The 19,941-nt window shown below is 42.2% G+C and overlaps 3 protein-coding genes across 5 annotated transcripts; all 3 read right to left on the bottom strand.

The window, feature by feature from the left end:
* Positions 1-1,382: 1,382 nt before the first annotated feature.
* Positions 1,383-7,854, bottom strand: LOC117857722 (pentatricopeptide repeat-containing protein At1g10910, chloroplastic). 3 transcript variants are annotated; one of them, XR_004640848.2, is made up of 11 exons: positions 7,557-7,854; positions 7,243-7,327; positions 6,874-7,137; positions 6,485-6,787; positions 5,986-6,090; positions 5,752-5,851; positions 4,984-5,303; positions 4,310-4,486; positions 4,085-4,213; positions 1,891-2,309; positions 1,383-1,812 (listed from the first exon to the last, which is right to left on the bottom strand). XR_004640848.2 is itself a non-coding variant. In XM_034740550.2 (10 exons), exons 1-10 carry the CDS (start codon positions 7,781-7,783, stop codon positions 2,082-2,084), a joined length of 1,938 nt encoding a protein of 645 aa, XP_034596441.1. In that variant the 5' UTR covers positions 7,784-7,854; the 3' UTR covers positions 1,383-2,081. The 3 variants fall into 3 exon arrangements, 1 of the variants encoding a protein (XP_034596441.1); XR_004640850.2 differs by having other exon boundaries at positions 7,243-7,442; positions 7,557-7,694; XM_034740550.2 differs by having other exon boundaries at positions 1,383-2,309.
* A 5,622-nt stretch (positions 7,855-13,476) lies between these two features.
* LOC117858008 (uncharacterized) lies at positions 13,477-15,806 on the bottom strand. Its single transcript, XM_034740959.2, has 7 exons — positions 15,640-15,806; positions 15,465-15,526; positions 15,251-15,334; positions 14,804-14,858; positions 14,078-14,213; positions 13,848-13,898; positions 13,477-13,751 (listed from the first exon to the last, which is right to left on the bottom strand). Exons 1-7 carry the CDS (start codon positions 15,716-15,718, stop codon positions 13,652-13,654), a joined length of 567 nt encoding a protein of 188 aa, XP_034596850.1. The 5' UTR covers positions 15,719-15,806; the 3' UTR covers positions 13,477-13,651.
* A 385-nt stretch (positions 15,807-16,191) lies between these two features.
* On the bottom strand, positions 16,192-19,309 carry LOC117858007 (uncharacterized). The gene is made up of 4 exons (XM_034740958.2): positions 18,916-19,309; positions 18,137-18,242; positions 17,408-17,551; positions 16,192-16,690 (listed from the first exon to the last, which is right to left on the bottom strand). Exons 1-4 carry the CDS (start codon positions 19,188-19,190, stop codon positions 16,415-16,417), a joined length of 801 nt encoding a protein of 266 aa, XP_034596849.1. The 5' UTR covers positions 19,191-19,309; the 3' UTR covers positions 16,192-16,414.
* Between the last annotated feature and the right edge of the window lie 632 nt (positions 19,310-19,941).

Genomic DNA, 19,941 nt, shown 5'->3' with positions numbered 1-19,941 from the left:
GTCCCACTCAATGAATATAGCTGAGTATGACGACTTTGTGCACTGCAATTATGTCTGGATGCAATGAACTTGTTCTTTCGGTGCTACTTGCAAGGAAGATTAAGACTGCATGTTACCAGGGATGATAAAATCATCGTTGCAAGGAGATAGAGGACAAACAAATGGGGGAAATAGTTTTGAAGCCTAGACACGCAACAAGATTCCGCAAAACTGGTCAAAACTGTACGCACAGGACAGGAATCTTATGTGCTCGAATTGTTTGGACTCGAAAACTGATTGGATGATTTTTATCCAAAAGATCCTGCAGATGGTGGTTAGTGTAAGCTCAATCATAGAGTCCCCACCATTCAGCCAACCATGAACTGAATATCTCAACTCAAGACGAAAGGGATGTGTGAATAAGAAAATATACTCTGCGGCCTCAGCCTTAGAGCAAAAATATTCACGTCACTGTTTATCAGTTCGTGCCACGGACGCATCTCTAAAAACGACATCTTATGTAACCATCAGAGAATAAATTTTGTCAAACTCAAGCACGGTTCTTTCTCCAAGTTCACCTCAACAGTGGCACCGATTCAGTGATGAGGACAAAGAACTTCGAACCTCTTGATGATGGAGATAAACCTTGCATGTCTATGCATTATTGCAATTTACCTGACCTGCAAAAGGAGAGCAGTTTAGGAGGCTATAGTTTCACATGGCAATATCCTACAAATAACAGGAAAAGATAACTAAGGATCCTCTAAGAAACTTGGTTTAGCATGACCTAGCTAGTGTCGACTTCCAGTGTGTCCACTCCATTTTTAGAAGGCATAAACTCCAGCAGGCAAATTGATTTTTTTTTCCCCCGTTGTGCTTGCATATGATAAAAAGCCAAATCTCAAATCAACATCTTATCTCCAATAAGTAGTTTAGTGATGGAAGGCAGCACACTGGTTACTTTCTGAAATTTGTAGTCCTTACAAAATTTTGGGGCAATACTCAACAAACACGCCATATATGGAGGAACTGGTCAATGGGACAATGCGACCGCGAGTACCATTACATTTTCCTTCCCTTGGAATTTATTTGGATGTCCAATATTTTTATTTTTCTAATGCCCTTCTCTTATATTTAAATCTACTATTCTTTTTGGGATTTTGTTTGTGCTTGTATAAAGCTTTTCATTGGGATATAATGACCCACAGAGCCAGTGCAATAACCAGATGAAGTGCCATGTTCCAAATGAAGTGTATTCAAAATCTGGATCAAAACATGCTTATCTGGTTTCATGAATCATGAGGTATTCTGATGCTCCAAACCCAATCAAAAGAAACTAAAGGATAGCGAAGTTTTTTCCCCCTGAATCTGAGTTCACGTAATACTGGTATAACAGTAGCATATGACCAAAAAATCCCATTAACTCCATTTGTATGTTTGGTTAATCCATCTTACATTCATTGCTCAGGAAACTGTCCATTCCATGTTCAGGACTGGTTACAAAATATATGTAGTTAACAAATCTAAATCTGTGCGCAGCTTTCTAGGTCCATGTACAGTGACTTCAACAAGCACAATCCGCTAAAGTCAAGCCAACATTCTCTGCTGTAGCTATAAACTGACATTCCCGATCTGCTGTGGATATAATCTGACATTCTCTGCTGTAGATATAGACCGACATTCTCTGCTGTAGCTACAAAGAAATGTTGCGGATACTTGGTAAGCTTATCAGACAATCTATAATCTAACCTACACATCATTTCAAGCATGGCCTATACTACCATCACTCCCAGGTGGATTGCTGTGGAACAAGCATGTCTCACGGGAAAGTTCCTGGCCACAGTAGACATAGCACAAGTTAAGGAGAATGAACTCAGGGTGATTCACTATGTGCAGACTTATACCACATACCATAATCTGAAATTCTAATGGAAGTCAGTTGCCGGAGCTTAGGCACATCCGCACACGACGGCGATAGCTGATACCTTGTCATCTGAATGACGACTCTGAGCGCAGTAAATTGATCCTCAAACAATTGTGGCTTATTGAAGGAGGTTCTTGGGTGGATATGAACAAATTATATATACAAAATCTTTCCTTAATCATTTTTTGTGTCTTTGTCCAATGGTCCTTGATGCTGTCTGCTGCTTAGAAAGAATTTCTGCTATCAGTTGTTTTTGGCCAAAAAGCTGTGCATTCTTCAAAAGCAAGTTCCTTGATGATGAGTCTACAGAATAGCCTTGTCCAGTCATCCAGTCCAAGAGGCACAGCAGTAGATGCTTTTTATCAGGCTTCTGGATGTATCTCTGAATTGCTCTCCCAAAGATATCCTGTAAATGCAACGATTGTGTTCAGCAGCATTGAAAGGAAGACTAAATTAGCATGCTTGCTATAAATGTTCATATGTGGGGTCAGGACAGGCCTGACAAAGCACAATATTGCCCGAGGCATGTCTGAAGTATGAGAACTTGGCAGCATCAGGCCAAATTGACCAGCCAAAAACATGAATCCCAAAGCCCAAACCACAAAATTTTGCAGTGGGCAAAAAATTACAAACAACCAGCATTCTGGGAATAATCGTATTATCAAAAAATTATCACACAACAAGAGCTAAAGAAGCAATCAAATTCAAAAGAACATAGAGTAAAAGATCCATTTTATGTTCTACAGAACAGTTCATGTCAGACTTTACAGGTAATAAAAAAGTTCCCTAAAAAACTAATCAGTGCATCATCACTGTCAGGAATGCATCAGAAAAAGGAAAGAAGCATCACTAACCTCTCTTCTCCAAAAGTAAGATTGTTTAATCTATTGAAGAAAAGGAAAAAAAATAAGTAGAGGACACATTTTTCTAGATTATTATACCAGAAATCAGGACAGGACAACTTTAGGCAGGAAGAAACAACTTGGGGAATGCCATTGGCCAACAAAGCGGATAGGTAATTTTGCCATCCAGAAGATGAAACGAAGATCCAATGTTGGGTATACAATGGGGAGTTGGGGAAGGTCACAAAAATATGGAAGCTTAAACTTTGGCGAGCTTTTTGCTCTACTAAAGTTAAATCATGAGCCTCACCTGAAAACTAATACATGCTATAAAACTATTCCCGACCTGGTCCTGAGGAACACACTCAGACTGGGTCCAGGAGAAGGTATAGGCTGGTCGTTGATCAGCCAATAAATGCAAGCTACCAAAAGAAACCCAGAAAAGACAAAATGTACCAAACATTGTGATGAAGTCTGAAGCAACAAACTCTTATGCATGGAATTTTAAAATCCTCGTGGTAAGAAAATGCCTACTTATCACTGTTTTCAGAAAAACCAAAAACACACCAGTTATTCCCAACCACCTAATTTCTTGAAAGTGACATGCTAATGTTTTTTATCCTGGTCCTGGGATCCTAAAACACTGATTTCTATGATCTTCATTCCCAGCAGCCATTTCAACATGTCAGTGCTAGAGCAACAATGGTATTGCTAAGCCCCATTAAGTTCAGGATGTAGGGAACCTTGTAATTACTAGTATCAGGTAGCAGAAGCTTGTAAAAGCCACACCATTTCATCATTAGTAAGAATACTAGGCGTGTATTCACTTACAAGGACGCAAATACAAGTTACTTTTTAAAAAAATAAATTGAAATTCAATGCGAATTGTCCAATACTCTAAACATTATGGTAGCATTCTTGTCCCAACCACTTCCTCAAAAAAAAAAAAATCTTGTACCAACCAAAAAGTTTCCTAGAAGTCTGATAAATAAATATTAAAAGAAGACATACTGTAAACAAGAATTCCAATTTCAGACATGAATTATAAATAAATATTGGAGCCCAAACCCAGGAGTCAAGAGTGGAAATCTGCAAGGTTTAACCAGATTGATGGACATTGGAACATATAATACCATGAGAATTGTGCCCTTGACATGTAATTGTACTTTCAGAGTATCCGATAGCATAAGCCTTTGGTTAACTAAAACATTTAGTTTTTGGGTATACTTGGACTCTCAGAGCCTCAAAACAAACCATCTAGTATAATTATACTGTTTTGAAATCTGTATTAAATTCCAAACAGGTACCAAAGGACATACTACAGGTACAGAAGCATCACCTGGCTGATACGCCACCCAGAGCGATTTAGGGCTTTCATGACATCGTTAATTAGATTTATATTTCCTGATACCATGAAAGCCCTAGCAAACTTCTCCAAGGAGGAAGGAGAAATCAGCTCAGCATTGTCCTGCTCAATTTGATATGCTTAGTGGGGACACAAGAATAAACAAAGCAGATTGCAGTAGCAAATGCCAAAAGACCGAAAAGAGTAATATTTTATTACCTTAACAACAATGTATGCATCCTTGAGAAGTTCTGATGAAACCAAGATGCCTAAAGCCTTCTCATGAAGAGATTTACGTACTGTTCTCTTACTGTACCTCAACATGTTATACACAGAAAATGCTTCAGAAGGAAAACCTGCTTTTCCTAGCTGTACCATTACATGAGAACAAAGCTCCTGGAGAAGATTTATAATTTTTTTTATCAGCTACATATAGGTTTTCTGCAATAAAAAGCTGACTTGAAGCGTGCTCTAGGAAATTGTGCAATTACTATCCCTCACTCTCTTCTGCAAGTGTGTTCACTCAAAATGATAGGTGTACTCATTTTGGTTCAACAGTTCAGTCAGCAATGGAAAATATTCAGACATACTATAATGTAGAACTATTTGACTGTGCTCCAAATACTGAGATGATAACAAGATTAACCGATCAAATAACAAAAACTTAAGCCTATCGTTGTGTATTCCCACTTGATCTCTGTAAATAAAAGAGGTAACTATATCCCCATGCAGAATACAAAACAAGCAAATGGAAATGATACAAGGAAAATAAATAAAGTTTTGATTCCAATCAAGAATGAACAGAATATCAAGGATGTGATCATGGAGCTTCAATTTGGATACAACTCAGGAATGATGCATTAAATAGATCAACAGTATGATAACAAAAATACCTCATTTAATTGATGACCCTTTGTATGCATATCTTCAACCGTCTTGTATGCTAGGTGATAAACCTTTGCATTGCAGAAGTACCTTATCAAGGTATTAAATGTAATATTATCAGGAGATATGTTCAATTCATCCATTTTCTTCAGCATCCTCATTACACTCTCCATATCATTTGTGCTGCAGTAAGTGCGCAGTGATGTATTAAGCATAACCAGATCATATGATGCATTCTCAGCCTCAAATTCTTTTGCAAGTTGTTTTGATTCTTGATGATGACCACCTCTGTGTAATGCTGAAATCATGATACTAAATGCATAACCATCTGCAGTGGCCAGAAGATAAGCAGCTCAGAAAATGTCAACAAGAAACAAATAGTTGATGCTAGGACCAGTAAGATATTTGCATGCGAGTGCATGTACAAAGGTCAAGAAAATTATTATATTACCACATACTATGCCACCTAAGACTCCTCAACACAACACGAAGTGCAAAAGCTAGATTGCACTAAACAGGACTACAGGAGCATGCAATTAACACAACCATGAAGCATAACTTTCTTAGAGGAAGCTTAAAATAAAATTTGATGTGCTTATTTGCAACTAGTCAGCATATACACAGTGAACCATCTAATTCTATTGGTAGGAACAAGGCACTGGAATGAAATATTTATAGCCCAGAAAAGTATATTACGAAGAATCATATATGTACAGTTACAACGAGAAACTAGAAAAAGGAGAGAATTTAATTTGTTATCCAGCTATATACCATACCAGATTTGACCCCTTTTTCTTTCATTTCATTAAATAACATATTTGCTTCCTCTATCTTCCCACCTTTGACAAGGCCATCAATCAATATACAGTATGGCATCTGGACACAGTATAAGGATTAATGAATTAATGAATTATGATAACATGAATTGAAGCATTAACTAAAGCTGATCAATTTAAGGGACCATGCAATCATGCACGTTAAGTATTCCTGTGTGAGACCCCATGTTTTACCTCATCCTGTGCAAAACCTGAGGCTTCCAGTTCAGCTAGCAGGTCCTTAGCCTTCTCAAAGATACCACCTTTAGAATACACCTTTAACAAAGTGGTCAACATAACCTGCGAGTGTAATATAATTTAGATGGTACTAGAATGACAATATTAGCACAAACTTTTTGTTGAACGAATGATGAAAATTCCAAAATATTCAAGGTGAACTCCTCGAGTACAGGTATAGCTGTATAGGAGTTCAAAAAAGAAGCAGGTGACGATTGCAATGTGAAGAGGCTATTTAGAAACAATTGGGAGCACCAGTGCTCTCCATGCAACTTTAATGCGGGTCAGCCAAGTCCCACTCAACTGATGATGTAGCAAACAGTAAATCATGGTAGAAACTAGATGGGTTTGCAGACACTTCCCCCACTTGATGTAAGAATATCCTTCGGCATATCAGGAAGCATATACATTCTAGCTTATTAATAAAGGACCACTGAACAAGAATAAGAAAAATGACCTTATTTGGTGTTAATCCAGAGGACCTCAGATCTTTCATCAACAGCTCAGCTTTTCCATAATCAGCATTTTCTGAATATGCATTCAACAGGGAGCTGTAATGGAACAGATTAGGACTATGGCCTTCATCTTTCATTTTCTGAAAATATACTTCAGCCTCCTCACAGTAGTTATGAGATGCACATATTGCCAGAAGAGTGCCATATATTACACTATCCATCTGAAGATCTCGGGATTTCATCTCATTGATCAATCCCATTGCCTTCGTGTAACCCTGCTTCAACTTCACGCACCCTGATAGCAGCTGGACGATACAAGAGAGCTATTTCAAAAGCTATGTCCTACATATCACAATGTTGACAGATAAAGAAAAGGGTCATAGTCCCGTACAGTACTGTAGGTGAATGGATCAGGTGATAGCCCTTCGCGTATCATCTCGTCATAGAGCTTGAAGCTGCTGTCAAACCTCCCATTCTTCACCAAGCACCCGAGAACCGAATTACAGACAGAGACGTGAACCCTCATCGTGCAGTCTTGGATGGCACCATACACTTGCAGCGCCCTCGCGGGATCACGGCTCAGTCCAAGGTATTTGAAGTAACTGCTGTAAGATGCAGCGTTGGTCATCTCGCGCTCCTGCATCCACTCGAAGACCTGAAACACACAAAGTTCAGCGGCTTGCTGTTTAGCTATGGGCAACTCTCCTCGCTAGACCGAGAGCATACATTAAACAGAGGATGTGAAGTCCCTGAACACTACCTTAGAGAGGTCATCCCAGCGCCTAGTGTCTCCGCAGTGGCGCAGGATTATGTTGCAGTCCTGTGTCTGTAGCACATCCTCGAACCTGCAAACGAGGGCGTAATATTCATGGTTCAATTACAATTAAAATCAAGCAGGAACTAGTGACTGAACCCATCCTAACATCCCATTTATCTTCTCTCTACCAATGGAAGCAGAGCCTGCGAATTTTAGTACCCACATTTAGTAGGAAAAACCAATCGCGTAGTCCACAACTGATACGGACAATTCTTGGGAGTTGAAAGTTTACAGCAACGAACGGTGCTTGGGGGTACCTGTTGAGCGCGGCTACGGGGTCGGAGGAGGCCTTGACCTCGGCGACGGCGCTGCGCCTGGGGGACGGCCGCTGGGGCTTGGGCGCCTCCGGCGCTTCTAGTGTCCGCGCGGCCGCGCGGACGAAGGGGACGGCCTGCCGGGGGCATGTCGGCGTCAGCAGCGGCGGCGGCGGAGGCGGAGGCAGGAAGCGGGAGGCGGTGAGCATCGGCAAGGACGAGGCTTCCATCGCGGCGCCGCGGCGTGCTATCTGTTCCCGTCTCGCATTCGACTCGGCCGTTGCAAGCAGAGTGGCAGGCCTGAGGGGGAGTCGGGGAGACAAAAGGGAAGACGCGTGGGCCGGATCCACGTCTCAGTGAGTACAACTACATCTACTACTGAGGAGTCTCATCGGACAAAAGATAGCTCGGCTCTAGGCTCAAATGGGCTGTCTTTTTTTTATGTTAGCCTTTTTCGCGAATTTTTTTCACAAATAGACTCATGGTGAAACTAATTTCAAAAATGGACCCTTAGCTTGGTGCCAGGATAGCCGGTACCAAGCTACAACGTCTTGGCGCCAAGGTCGAGCCGTCACCGCTGACCGGACAGCTGACGTGGCGAAGGCTTGACGCTTGGCGCGACTGAGGCTCGGCGCTAGGCTGGCGTCAAGCCTTGGCGCCATAGACCTCGGCGGCAAGCCTCCTACATAAGCCCCGCACTCCTTCCTGGTGGAACTTTCCTCCTCCTCTTTTTCCTCCCTCTCAGGTTTTTACTCTTCCCACTTCGCCCTAGACTACGAATCGATATTTTAGCCTAGGAAACTTTCATTTGATCCGTGGATCTTGAAGAGCAAGGTATCCTCTCTCCCTCGTAGCTTTTTTTTCACATCGATTCGCTATATATTAATTGTATTTTTTAACTTAGGGTTTCATGCAACTGTAGGATGCCGAGGCGTGGAAAAGAACTAGGAAACCAAGGTAACTCCAGCGCACGTAGTTATGTTATGTGCTCATTGTTGTGGATCAAATGAAAAACCTTAATTGTAGGTTTATTGTTAAGTGCGTTCGATTCTTACAACGATATAAACTAAATTGTAGTTATGGTGCCAAGCTGACCGGAAATGCCTTCGATACATTACCTCTGGCTAGTGGTGTTCCAGTGCCTATGTGCTTGCGGCGATCCTTGCAAGGTAGCCAAATCCGATGAACATGACACGTATAGGCAGAGGTATTGGATGTGTTCCAACTTTACGTTTGAACCTACACTTCGTCAGCGCCGTATTAACAAGTTGGTAAGGAATTGTTGTTGTCTTATAATTATTGTTCATATTTTTTTTATTTTCTAACAATTGCATTTGTTGTAGACCCCTCCACCGCTATGTGATTTTGAGCAATGGATCGACACTGAGATCAATCCTGAAGACAAGGAGGAGATGGAGTATATGTTGCGCCGGGATGCAGAGAGGAAGGAGATGATGGAGAAGAGGCTTAGAGAGGAGGCTGCAGAAAAGGAGCACAAGGAAGAGGAGGAAAGGAGGCGTGTTGCTGCGAATAGGGAGGAGAGGGAGAAGAAGCTTGAGCGTGCATGCCGAGCGAAAGCAGTGATTGAGGAGAATACTGATGCCTTAAGGAAGAGAAAGTGGCCTTGTTGCACTCAGTAGTCATAATTAGTTTTTAGTTCTATGGTTTATTTATGAACAATATTGTCTACTGTGAGATTTTTATTATATTGTCATGTAATGATGCACTTTAAGTATGGGCATGCAAGTCACGTTGACGACCTATGTTTATTTTGCGATGTAATGCACTTCGAAGTTGTACTCTATAGTGAAATTTCCGCAGAAAATGAAAAGGGTACTTCTTAGTGAAATTTCGGCAGAATTTCCCCTATTTTTCGATGCAATCCATACAAAATTATGAGATGAATAGTTAACATAAATACAAACATACAAGCATATGGCACATTCATAATAAAAATCCATAATAGTTCACAACGAAAGTACAGAATAGTTAACAATGAACGTCCGTTGATAATGAACATCCACAAAGTTTATAATAAAAATCCCTAATAGTTCATACACACAATAGTCAAATAATAAAAGTCCATATACACAATAGTCAAATAATGAAAGTTCATGTACACAGTAGTCATATACACACTAGCATGTACCACAAAGTCCGCAATAAGTACCCTTACTGCCTCCTAGTCTTACCCTTACCCTTGTGACCAAGGACGTCGGTGCTTGGAGTGTAAGGAGAACGTAGGCGACGTAGTCTAGTGCCTACAATCTGTGTAGGCTGAGTCAAGGGAGTGTCGTGGAGCTGAGACAGGCCAAGCTCGTCGGGCCTCTGGTCATCGTCGTCATCGTCCTCATCCTCGGATGCAATTACTTTGGACCCTGACGGGCCTTGCTCGGACGAACCAACGCCTCCTTCGCGTGGGGATGGAACATGCATGTCTAGCGTCGTGGCAGTCCTGCAACCACAACAAGCAGCCGCACGGCGAAGCCAACTTGACAGTCGCTGTTGTGAAAAAACTAGTTAAATGAAAGAATGTAACGTATTAATAAAGTATTTGAAAGAATAATTTGATTCTTACGTCTAGAAAACTTCGTGTCTGGGGGTCCGTAACTCTAGGACGGAAATACTCAATATCTCTAACCGAGATTTGGACTCGATTTTGGCGCACTATTGTTATTCACTATTGTCGTACATGTGTGTAACTTGATCCTGACGCACATGTATTTAATGCACTCGATTTTGTCCTTAAAATCGGGTGTGACAAAAGTGGTACCAGAGCCGTGTTGACTGTAGGACGTTAGCCTAGTTAGAAAATGGTCGTATTTAAGGATTATAATAATCTAGTAGCCATTCCTACCTTTTCTTAATTTAAATCTACTTAATTATTCCTAAACTTGATTTGTCTCATCCTTGTTGCTATTTTGATCTTTTATTATTATCTTGGTTCGTTCAAAATTTTATTCTAAAAATTTTCTTCTTTCTTTCTGTTAGATGGCTCGCACCCGGTTGACAGCACGCAAGAGCACCCGTCCCCCGCGTCATGGCATCGCATCATATCAACCCATGGAGCCTAGGGACGAGGAGGAAGAGGAAGAATACTACTTCCAGCACCCGGGGATGACACTGACGAGGACGCCGTGCCCGTGGAGCAGGAGACTGCACCGTCACCAGCACCGGCACCAGCACCGGCGCCAGCACCTGCACCAGCCCCGGCGCCCGTACCGGTCATCGACTTATCGGATGAAGAGCCCGAAGCAGATTCCGAGCTCGAGAGATGGATCAAGTGGGTGAAGGAAGACTATGGCCAAGGAGTGCACATGGCCAACATACTCAGGTGGACTTGTCATCACTTGGGGTATAGCATGAGGCCTATCTACAAATGTGCTCGGTTCACCCACCCTCGCTATCCCACTTTTTGGGAGGTGAAGGTTGTCCTTCGTGAAGAGCACGAAAGAGGATGGGAGGTGATGGTTGTTCATCATGATGTGGCGACGAGGAGGACCATGGAGTCCGGCATCGCCGAGGCAGCTAGGAGGGCACTTGAGGTCCTTTCCCACAAGGAACGGCCACGGCTATAGTACACATATCGCCGGTTCCTTCCGTTCAGAGCTAGTGGAGAAGCAAGAACCTTCATAGCGACTCATGATGGAGTTGACATGGCCACGGATTTTCTTCGCAAGTACTTGTCGGCAACTCTCACCGCTTTGAATGAAGCAAACAACCACATCTTTGAGCTTCAACGGGAGCTTCATGAAGTTCGGTGGGAGAGAGATGTGCTAGTGGCTTCCGCAACGGGGGCACCGCCGCCACAAGAGGATGCTGATTTTCCCGCTTCGTCGCCGTCACCTAAGCGTCCCCGCTACGACTCGCCCGGCGCCGCCGCAGAAGATCTCTAGGAGTTAGGAGTGTTTAGCTTAAAATTCTTGTAATCGTTAGACGTCGCTCGAGTGTGTTAGTTAAAGTGTACTTAGATGCTTGGTTTTGTGTTACATGTTTGAGTTGGATCTTTGTAATGAGTGCGGTATGTGGGGTAATTGCCACACGATACCGGTCTTAGTAATAAAAGTGCTTAGTTGGGTTTTAACTCTGTTCTAAATCAGCTTCTAATCTTTCTTAATCATGATCTACCATCTGTCTAAATCTATCTATCATGCAAGCTAAGCGATGTTCAATTCTGTTCTCGACATTAATTGACACGTCGGTACTTTTTTTATTTATATCTCGATCTACAGAATTCCAAATGACATGAAATCAGTGGGGTTAGTTCCAGAATTTTGTGGGTCAATTTCTGTAAATTTTTCAGAATTTTTGGAGGATCTGTCTGGGAGATGTATGCGAATTAGTAGAGCAATCAGAATCTGAAATTGTCGACCGACACTATCAGCTTGTTAATTTTGAAACCCGAGATATAGAAGTCCGATTGAGGTGATTCTAGTTGGGTTGGTTTACGAATTTAATAAGTTACGACTTGGTAATTTTTCAGTAATTTTGGACACTTCTTCTAACGGCCACATCTAATTTAACGGAGCTAATAGAATCTGTTTTACTTTTATATCTTGTCGCTTTATCTTTCTCAGTTATTCCTTCACACACATATCTAAATCCATTGTCTCTAACGCTCAGATGGTAAACACCAGGTCCGGATCAGGAGTTGACCGTCCTGCAGTGCCTCGTCACAGGGACAACAGTAGCAATCCCAACCCCGCTCCGCAACAGAATCAGCAAGCACCTGCAGGGATGGAGCAGTTTCTAGCAGCCCAGACTCAGCTTCTCGCCGGACTGACCAACACCGTGGCAGCCTTATAAGCTCAGCTGAACAACAACAACAACAACAACAACCAGCAACAGCTGCCGCCAAGGGATAGGCACAGGGAGTTCATGAGCCACAAGCCCCCAACGTTTTCACATTCTCCAGACCCGTTAGATGCTGATGACTGGTTGAAAACCGTGGAGAAGATGCTGAATATCACCCAGTATTCTGACAGGGAGAAGGTCCTGTATGCTTCAGGACGCCTGGAAGGGCCAGCTGCAGATTGGTGGGATGCTTACACCACCACCCATGGCAACGCTAATGGCATTACCTGGGAGGAATTCAGGACTAACTTCAGAAGTCACCACATTCCTTCCGGATTAATGAAGCTCAAAAAGAAGGAGTTCCTTGCTCTTAAGCATGTACCTTAAGTTAGTGGTAGTTGCAGATAAAAAGTAACTTAATAATCCACTAATCATTAATAATCCACTAATCAACCACTCTTATAATTCTCTTATCTTGTTAATTATAGTAATAATCCACTAATTAGCCACCCTTATCTTGTTAATTATAAAAAGAATTAAATGATAATCAATCCGAATGTGCCTGCAATGCTTTGTATTTGAGGATAAATTTTGAACGTTTGAATTTCTTGTATTACAGAATGAAGTATTTCTAGATACGTAGCAAAACTTATGTATTTAGAAAAATTAAAACAAATAATATTCCTAGTATTTTAGGAATAGGATATTAAGGAGGGAGTATATATTTCGGCCGGCTGAGAAGCAAAACGTCAGCTCGAAACGAACCGATCAATGCACCAACAATTGACCTTGTTCTGTTCATGCTCCGTCCTACCACGCGTGTCGAATTTGACAAGCATTCTGCTTACCTTTATCGCTTACTACATCCCGACAAAATCATGATGGTGATAATCCCTCCATACTGAGATACAAAGTCATCCTCTCTCACAAAGCAAATAAAAAAAGGAAAAAAAGGGAAAAAAAAAGGAAATTCATCACAAACATTGGAAGAACTTTAAGTAAAGGCCTATGGTGTCAGCGCCTCTTCAAAATCATCAAACTTTAAGAAAGCATCACTAGAAGCACAGGGAGTTTTCTGAAAACAGTTTGGTGCCAATGGGCACCACAGCTTGTACATACATCCACCACGTAGCAAAAATGATGCGCAAGTAGTCACTGACGGGTCGAAAATTCAGGTAAACACACCATGTAACAAGGTACCTCCACAACTCTGGCAGCAAGGGGGTTGTGAAACTGAAGGAGAAATTACATGGACCTACTCCGCAGATGTAGCTACATTGGAGAGAGGGAAACTATAGTCAACATTACAAGGCCTTAAAGTTATACATGTAACTCCTCAATGTGCTGATATCTTGCATCGATTCCAGCAGCACATGGTCCACATACAGGCTCAATGCACCAGCTCTGCACAGCAACCAGATATACAAGGCAGCAGTATGTCAGTTATTACTATTCATCAGTAGTCGCTGAAGGAAGCTGAAAAGAGATTCAAGTCCATACATTAGGGGGCCAAGTGGGAGCCATGCCACATCCCATCGGATTCTTGGCAACCTACAACAATACCAACAGTCAGAAATGACTAGACATGATTGTTGTGTGTTAGTGTAGCTGCAACAGCTAGAACTGCACTGCCATGATATGAATTGTTTGAGATGCTAGCGTATTAGCAAACCATTTGTCCGACGCAGGAAGGACCAAAAAAAAAAAAAGAATAGTTATAGATGATATACCTCAAGATGTAGTATGTCCAAAAGATGGCTACCAAAATGCCAATATAGCATGAATACCACATCCACTTCTTTGACGGGCCTGAATTCTGTAGTAATCCTTTAACAGCAAAGAGACATGCTAGGGCAGATATCCAATCTGTAATTTCACATTTATGTATATTCAGATCAAAGATTGTTTTGAATAGCTGATATGTATACCTTTGTGCCTATCAGGCTATGAGCAATGTATTCTTCTTTTATTTTGGATCCTAGGATAAAATGGAAATCCTAATGGAACGAGTTAATAACAACCAGGTACTGGTAAGATACTAATATCATTTTTTTCACCTAGCCTCTTTTAAAAATCTTAAGTTATGACTGCCTACTGGCAGGATATTAAAAATAATGATATACAATCATTTACTGATACTTAACCGTCTTCTGATTGAAATGATCAGGGAAGTCCCAGCAGAACTAAGATAAGACATACAAGTATACAAAGTAGATCCCTATATGAGCATCAACAAATTGTACAACATAAGGTTTTGTGATCTATAAATATATATTTTTGCAACAAGGACAAGCTCACAATTGTTTTGAGTGGCCAATCAAATCGTAAGCAAGCACCCTAGTCAACATTAGCAAAACAACAACCTGATCCACAAAAAAATTCAGTTCCAAGCATCATCGCATGGTTAGTTTAGAAGTTCCCAAGATAAAACAAGAAGGTTGAATAAGATACCGAACCTGCAATTATGACCATTGGTGCAGGCAAATCTTCCATGAAGTAAGCATGGTACCGCTGTTAGTTGGAGAAGCACAGTTTCAGGCAAATAGATTACCACACCAATAAGAAAAACTTGATTCTAACAATAGTAGTGATATGTCAAAAGTGCGAAGTATACAGCAGTGACCGATTATTTCCAATTGCAAGCATTTTCAGTTATCAGGACCCCAAGAAATTGTAAAAAGTATACATCAGTTTTGCATCTATCAACTAGTGACTAGTAATAACAAAACAAAATAACATGATTTCGATCCTTATGATCCTAATCCAACATAGAAGGAATTTGTGGTGCAGTGACCCCCAATTGATGGTAGGTATTATGTATACATCAATGGTTGGGCACGAATGATCACAAACGCCATGAAAAGAAGAATCAAGCGAATAGTAGATAGGAGTAAGCAACCTACCAGCTCCCAGGGAGACCAGGCGTGGTGGAAGCTGGAGTAGACCAGGAAGGCCGCGTAAGCCAGGACGAACCCCGCGAAGACGCGCTGCACAAAACAGTAGGCGATGTGAGCACGAAATCGCCAAATCGAGGTACGAACCAGCGCCCTGCGCTCACGGCAAGATCTCTGTTCCTCCTCAACGCCAGGCCAAACCAATCGGGAATCGGAAACGCACCCTCCAACGGCGGCTCTGCTGCGCCTGCTTCTGCTCCAGCAACCGGACCAGCTCCTCTTGCTCTGCGAACGCATCACGACAGCAACAAATATTCGAGATCGTGGAGTTAGAAGCGCCTAAAACCCCAAGGGCACGGGGGGGCGGCGGGGGATGCGCGCCCGAAATTGAATCGTACCTTGGGTGTCCATGGGAACGAGGTCCTCGGCTTCATCGTCCGCGCCGTCGCGCCGCCTCCACCACCGCCTAGTCGCCATCGTCAGATCGTCTCCGCAGCCGGCTCCGTGCGGACGAGACGACGATTCAACCCTTCGAGAGCTCGCTGTTCCGTTGGGTACGGGTTTTACTCAAAACGGACTAATAATGTTTTAATCAATTTCACTCAAAACAGCTTAAATTTGTATAATACGGGTAAAAGTTTTCGAAGCTAAATTTATTACGAAGAAATTTGGGAAATTGGTATCAAGGTCTGAAATCGGCGATAATTTATAAAACAGTAAACTGTCAAGGGGCAACGCTGAAGCGAGATTCTAAAAGATTTGCCAACATTTTGGTTACAAAATCTGTTTAACACAAGCTTTTCATAGCTGTATTTTACCCTAGAAGGAAGCCAAAGCCAACACTAAACACCACGACGATAAGTGCAAAGCCACACCATTCTTCCTTCCTCAATATCCCCTACCAGTGATAGTGAAAAAAACATGATGAATACACATTTATACACCAATACTTGCATAACATCATTTTCCATTGAACGTTGAATTCAGGCCGATCATTGGTTCTAATTGGCGTAACAAAACTCTCATCCGTCACACACATCACTGCATGTTCACGGTTTATGTTTAGGGGGGAAATTGCTACACTGCAACGATGGCTCACTAGTTCATACATAATCCTCTTTGCCATTATGTGCCGTTCCTTTGGGGCTTGCATTTCATGTCGAGGCAAATCTTTCAAATGCTTCCATTTTGTGGTTCTCCTTCGTGTATCTCTCCCTCTTCAAATAGATCATCATAAGCAACAGGAACACGAATTCTGTCCGCTAGTGGTTTGCGTTGAGCTTTATTGTCTGATGGAGGTGCCTTCTCCGCATCATCCAACTGCTCAGGATCATCCAACACTTCATTTTGCTCTTGCGCTTCGATATCATCATCAATTAACGCACTGCCCTGTGAACTTGCATCTTCGTTTCTGCTCATCTGTGGTCGTTTCGTATACCTAAACTGCTTCTGCAGGAGGAAATAGGTATAAAGTTAATACCATACAACAGAGGCCAAAAAGGATCACTTAACTAAAAAGACCACGTAATAAACATGTAATGTTACAGGTGTCAATAGAGAAATAAAATCTCAAAATATTGTCTTGGAAAGAAAATAAAACACATGAAAAGGAACAGCAATTTGGTCTCACTGTGAACAAAGTAAAATTGTTTTTGCATCATCGCCAAATTTTCAGTGAAGCTTCCTACTTCTAACTTCAGCAATTTATGGGGGGAGAATCAAACCCAGAATGATTCTTCCAATGTTTACATACTCCTTTTCATTAATGAGGCAGCAATCTAATCCCAAACTGAATCCTAGTTCACTCAGGCAGTACCATGTTCGCAAATGTTGGTTCATTTGAAAGAAGAAATCAATGCCCACACAGTATTTATGATAATGATTGCCAGTCACAGTGATTCCACAAGTTATTTTGGAAAGGTAGAAAGTTGTGCAAACCACAAGTCACCTGACTTTGGGACCTATATTATTTGGTAAGGTGATCTCTTGTAAATAATTGCTAAAGCAGCAAACATCTATATCTTGGTTACTTCTTTATCCTCTTTTGTGTCTCTTGTTGGGTATCGTATGTAGCCTGCCATAGTTTGCTTGCGATTAAAAGGTTTAGTAGCTGTTTTTGTTGTTATTGCAGTAAGCAACTAATCCATTCATAATACAAAAGAGTACCTCAAGTTCCTTCCCCTTTGCCATTATTTCTTTATAAGCCTTGGGTTCCCGCGACTTTAAGATGTTCCAGAGAATTCCACCACCAGTGCGGAAACGGCTTCCATCAGCAATAGTCTGGCCACCACACTTCTCAATAGCCTCCACCTGAAATCAAATATACTCAGTATAACAAGTATGGATCAATAAACATCCGAGTGTCACAATTTGGATATTCATCTATAAACCAAACACCAGTTTTAACACGACAATAGATATACTAACTCCTAGAATTGATCATTGATGAACTTTGGCTTACAGAGTATGGTATATCTGTATATGCTAATGCTAGCTATGAAATAGAAACTTAACTGCAATTGATTTGTCATCAAATCAAGTATGTAGATGGTAATATTTTTCAGAGATTCTTCTGAAACAACTCCAAACCTCTCAAGTACACAAAACATACAAATCCAGGAACTGCAAAAAGAACCGAGGCAGTGATGCTTGTAAGAGCAGTGGGCAACAGATCTCCAATGAAGGGTAAGATGACTTACTATACCGGACTACCACTGAAGTAACAGGCAAAACAAAAGGATTGACAATAGCTTAAAATACAAATATTCTATGGCATTTGTACTGCTTTAGCAAAAAAGAAAGACGCCACTTGGTAGTTAAATTAATTCTTTTGATAAAGTTCATCACTGATCAGATAAACTGTCAGCAGTATTTTTCCACATACGCATTGCATACCTCTCTGACAAGATCACTGACAGCAGTGACACCAAGGCAGCCAACAGCGTTCCAGACAAGGTACGACTTCTTCTCCTTCAAGCGCTTGCAAGTGTTAAGAACAAATCTGCATCAGGGATAAAGGAGTTGTGTAATTAGCCAACGAAACATATACTGGATGCAAAAGGAAAACAGCCTTTCCTTGACCATAATCAATTAATCAGTGGTAATAGAAGCCAAACGATGAATACCAATGAGATGACAAACAAATCATGAGTCAAATAACCTCAAGTTGTTTGTCAAACAAAACAGTCTGCCAAAAAGCTAGTTCAGAAGCGTAATTCTACATGAGCCTTTTTCAGATCAAAGAAGTTTGGCATATAAGGCACACCAACCCATGCATATTCTTAACAGCAAACATTCCACCAAAGCTAGAGTTACTTCAAATTCATTTGATATAAGATAATACAAATGCTCATTACAAACCTAATTCTATCAGCATGGAAAAGCATCTGTTAACAACAAGAGCAGTGTTATTTGTAACTACCATTACGGAAAATGGGGAAAATGAAACTATTTCCCCAATACAGAAATTTCACCTAAATTGCATTAACAGTTCTGGGCTCTAAATGTGCAAGTCCTTGAATGCACTGGAGCAAATTCATCCAGCGCTATATGGTCCAGATTTACTGCTGCCGAATGGGGCAAAAGTAAGCACAATTTCAATCGGTATCCACTGCATCTCGATTCGTGCCTATAGCAAAACATAAAACCCTAGGTAACCAGGGGAGGGTTTTTACCGATTAATGTCCGCGATGTTGGTGGGCGGCCCGTCCTGCCTCCCCTTGTTCTTCTTCTTCCCCTTGTTCCTCTTCTTCTTCCTCTTATTCCTATCCTGTTGTCCGCTCTTCTCCGCCTGCGCGCCGCCTCCTCCTCCTCCGGCGGCGGCGGCGGCGGAAACCTCAGCTGCAGGGGCTTCCTCGTCCGCGTCGGCCATCTCGACGTCATCGCCGTCGTAGTTTAGGGTTTCCTCGCCTATCGCGGCGGCGCCCAGGGCGCACTCGCCTTCCTCCATGCCCAGCCGCGCCACTGGATGCGGTGGAGCCTCTCTCTCTCCCCCCACTTTCTCCCCGAAGGACGCAGGAAAGCAGCGCAAGAGGCGGCGAGCAGAGAGGGGAGAGGGGTCGGCTCTCTCACGAGGTCTCGGGCCTCATGGGCCTACTTTATGGTCGCTTTGAGTGTGCCTGATTTGGGCCCAAGCCTGCGCCGTAAAGGTTCCGTTGGCATTTGGCCTTGTGGCGGCTTTTTCTATTTTAATAAAATCTTAATAGCACTAGCAGTGTGCACGTGGCATGTATTTGTGAATTGACAATAATCACCTGCTGATCTAGCACCTATAACATGAAACTCAATTACTAACACACATGGGTACAATCCGTTGCAATTGACATAACAGTTGATAAAAAATAATAATGCATGCAAACAAGGACCAGTTACGATCGGAGGTAACCAATATGAACTCACCGGAGTCTTGTTGATGGTCTTTACTTCGGTAGCCAAGAGAACACCTTGGACGGTAGCAGCAATCAGGACACCAGGGTAGTGCACACGGACATGGCATGGAAATAGGATCTGTTCGTTGCGCGGCAGCTTCTTGGAAATGGCGACGGGCGCTGAGGACAGCACAAGGGAAGGGTGCACGTACGCCGTGGTGCCCCATCGCAGCTCGCGCTCGCATCGCCTCGCTTGCAAGCACGTTCAGTGCTCACCGACGTCGCCAGTCTGCTGTCGTGCGTCGAGCGTCGCCCGTCGGCCGGCGTGTCATC

The sequence above is a fragment of the Setaria viridis genome, chromosome 5, assembly GCF_005286985.2.
Source record: "Setaria viridis chromosome 5, Setaria_viridis_v4.0, whole genome shotgun sequence".
Lineage (NCBI taxonomy): Eukaryota > Viridiplantae > Streptophyta > Magnoliopsida > Poales > Poaceae > Setaria > Setaria viridis.
Note: the sequence above shows the minus strand (reverse complement) of the source record. Positions and strands in the feature narration are given on the sequence as shown.

What these genes read in the sequence shown, in the direction of transcription:
- LOC117857722 (XM_034740550.2), bottom strand. Translation starts at nt 7,783, where the DNA reads ATGGAAGCCTCGTCCTTGCCGATGCTCACCGCCTCCCGCTTCCTGCCT. An exon ending in CTGGATTAACACCAAATAAG is followed by an intron (nt 6,091 to 6,484) that starts GTCATTTTTCTT and finishes TTACACTCGCAG; the next exon opens with GTTATGTTGACCACTTTGTT. An exon ending in ATGCATACATTGTTGTTAAG is followed by an intron (nt 4,214 to 4,309) that starts GTAATAAAATAT and finishes CAAATTGAGCAG; the next exon opens with GACAATGCTGAGCTGATTTC.
- LOC117858008 (XM_034740959.2), bottom strand. Translation starts at nt 15,718, where the DNA reads ATGGCGACTAGGCGGTGGTGGAGGCGGCGCGACGGCGCGGACGATGAA. An exon ending in CCTGGTCTCCCTGGGAGCTG is followed by an intron (nt 14,859 to 15,250) that starts GTAGGTTGCTTA and finishes TCCAACTAACAG; the next exon opens with CGGTACCATGCTTACTTCAT. An exon ending in TGGACATACTACATCTTGAG is followed by an intron (nt 13,899 to 14,077) that starts GTATATCATCTA and finishes GTATTGTTGTAG; the next exon opens with GTTGCCAAGAATCCGATGGG.
- LOC117858007 (XM_034740958.2), bottom strand. Translation starts at nt 19,190, where the DNA reads ATGGAGGAAGGCGAGTGCGCCCTGGGCGCCGCCGCGATAGGCGAGGAA. An exon ending in AACATCGCGGACATTAATCG is followed by an intron (nt 18,243 to 18,915) that starts GTAAAAACCCTC and finishes TCCCTGATGCAG; the next exon opens with ATTTGTTCTTAACACTTGCA. An exon ending in CAAAGGGGAAGGAACTTGAG is followed by an intron (nt 16,691 to 17,407) that starts GTACTCTTTTGT and finishes TTCCTCCTGCAG; the next exon opens with AAGCAGTTTAGGTATACGAA.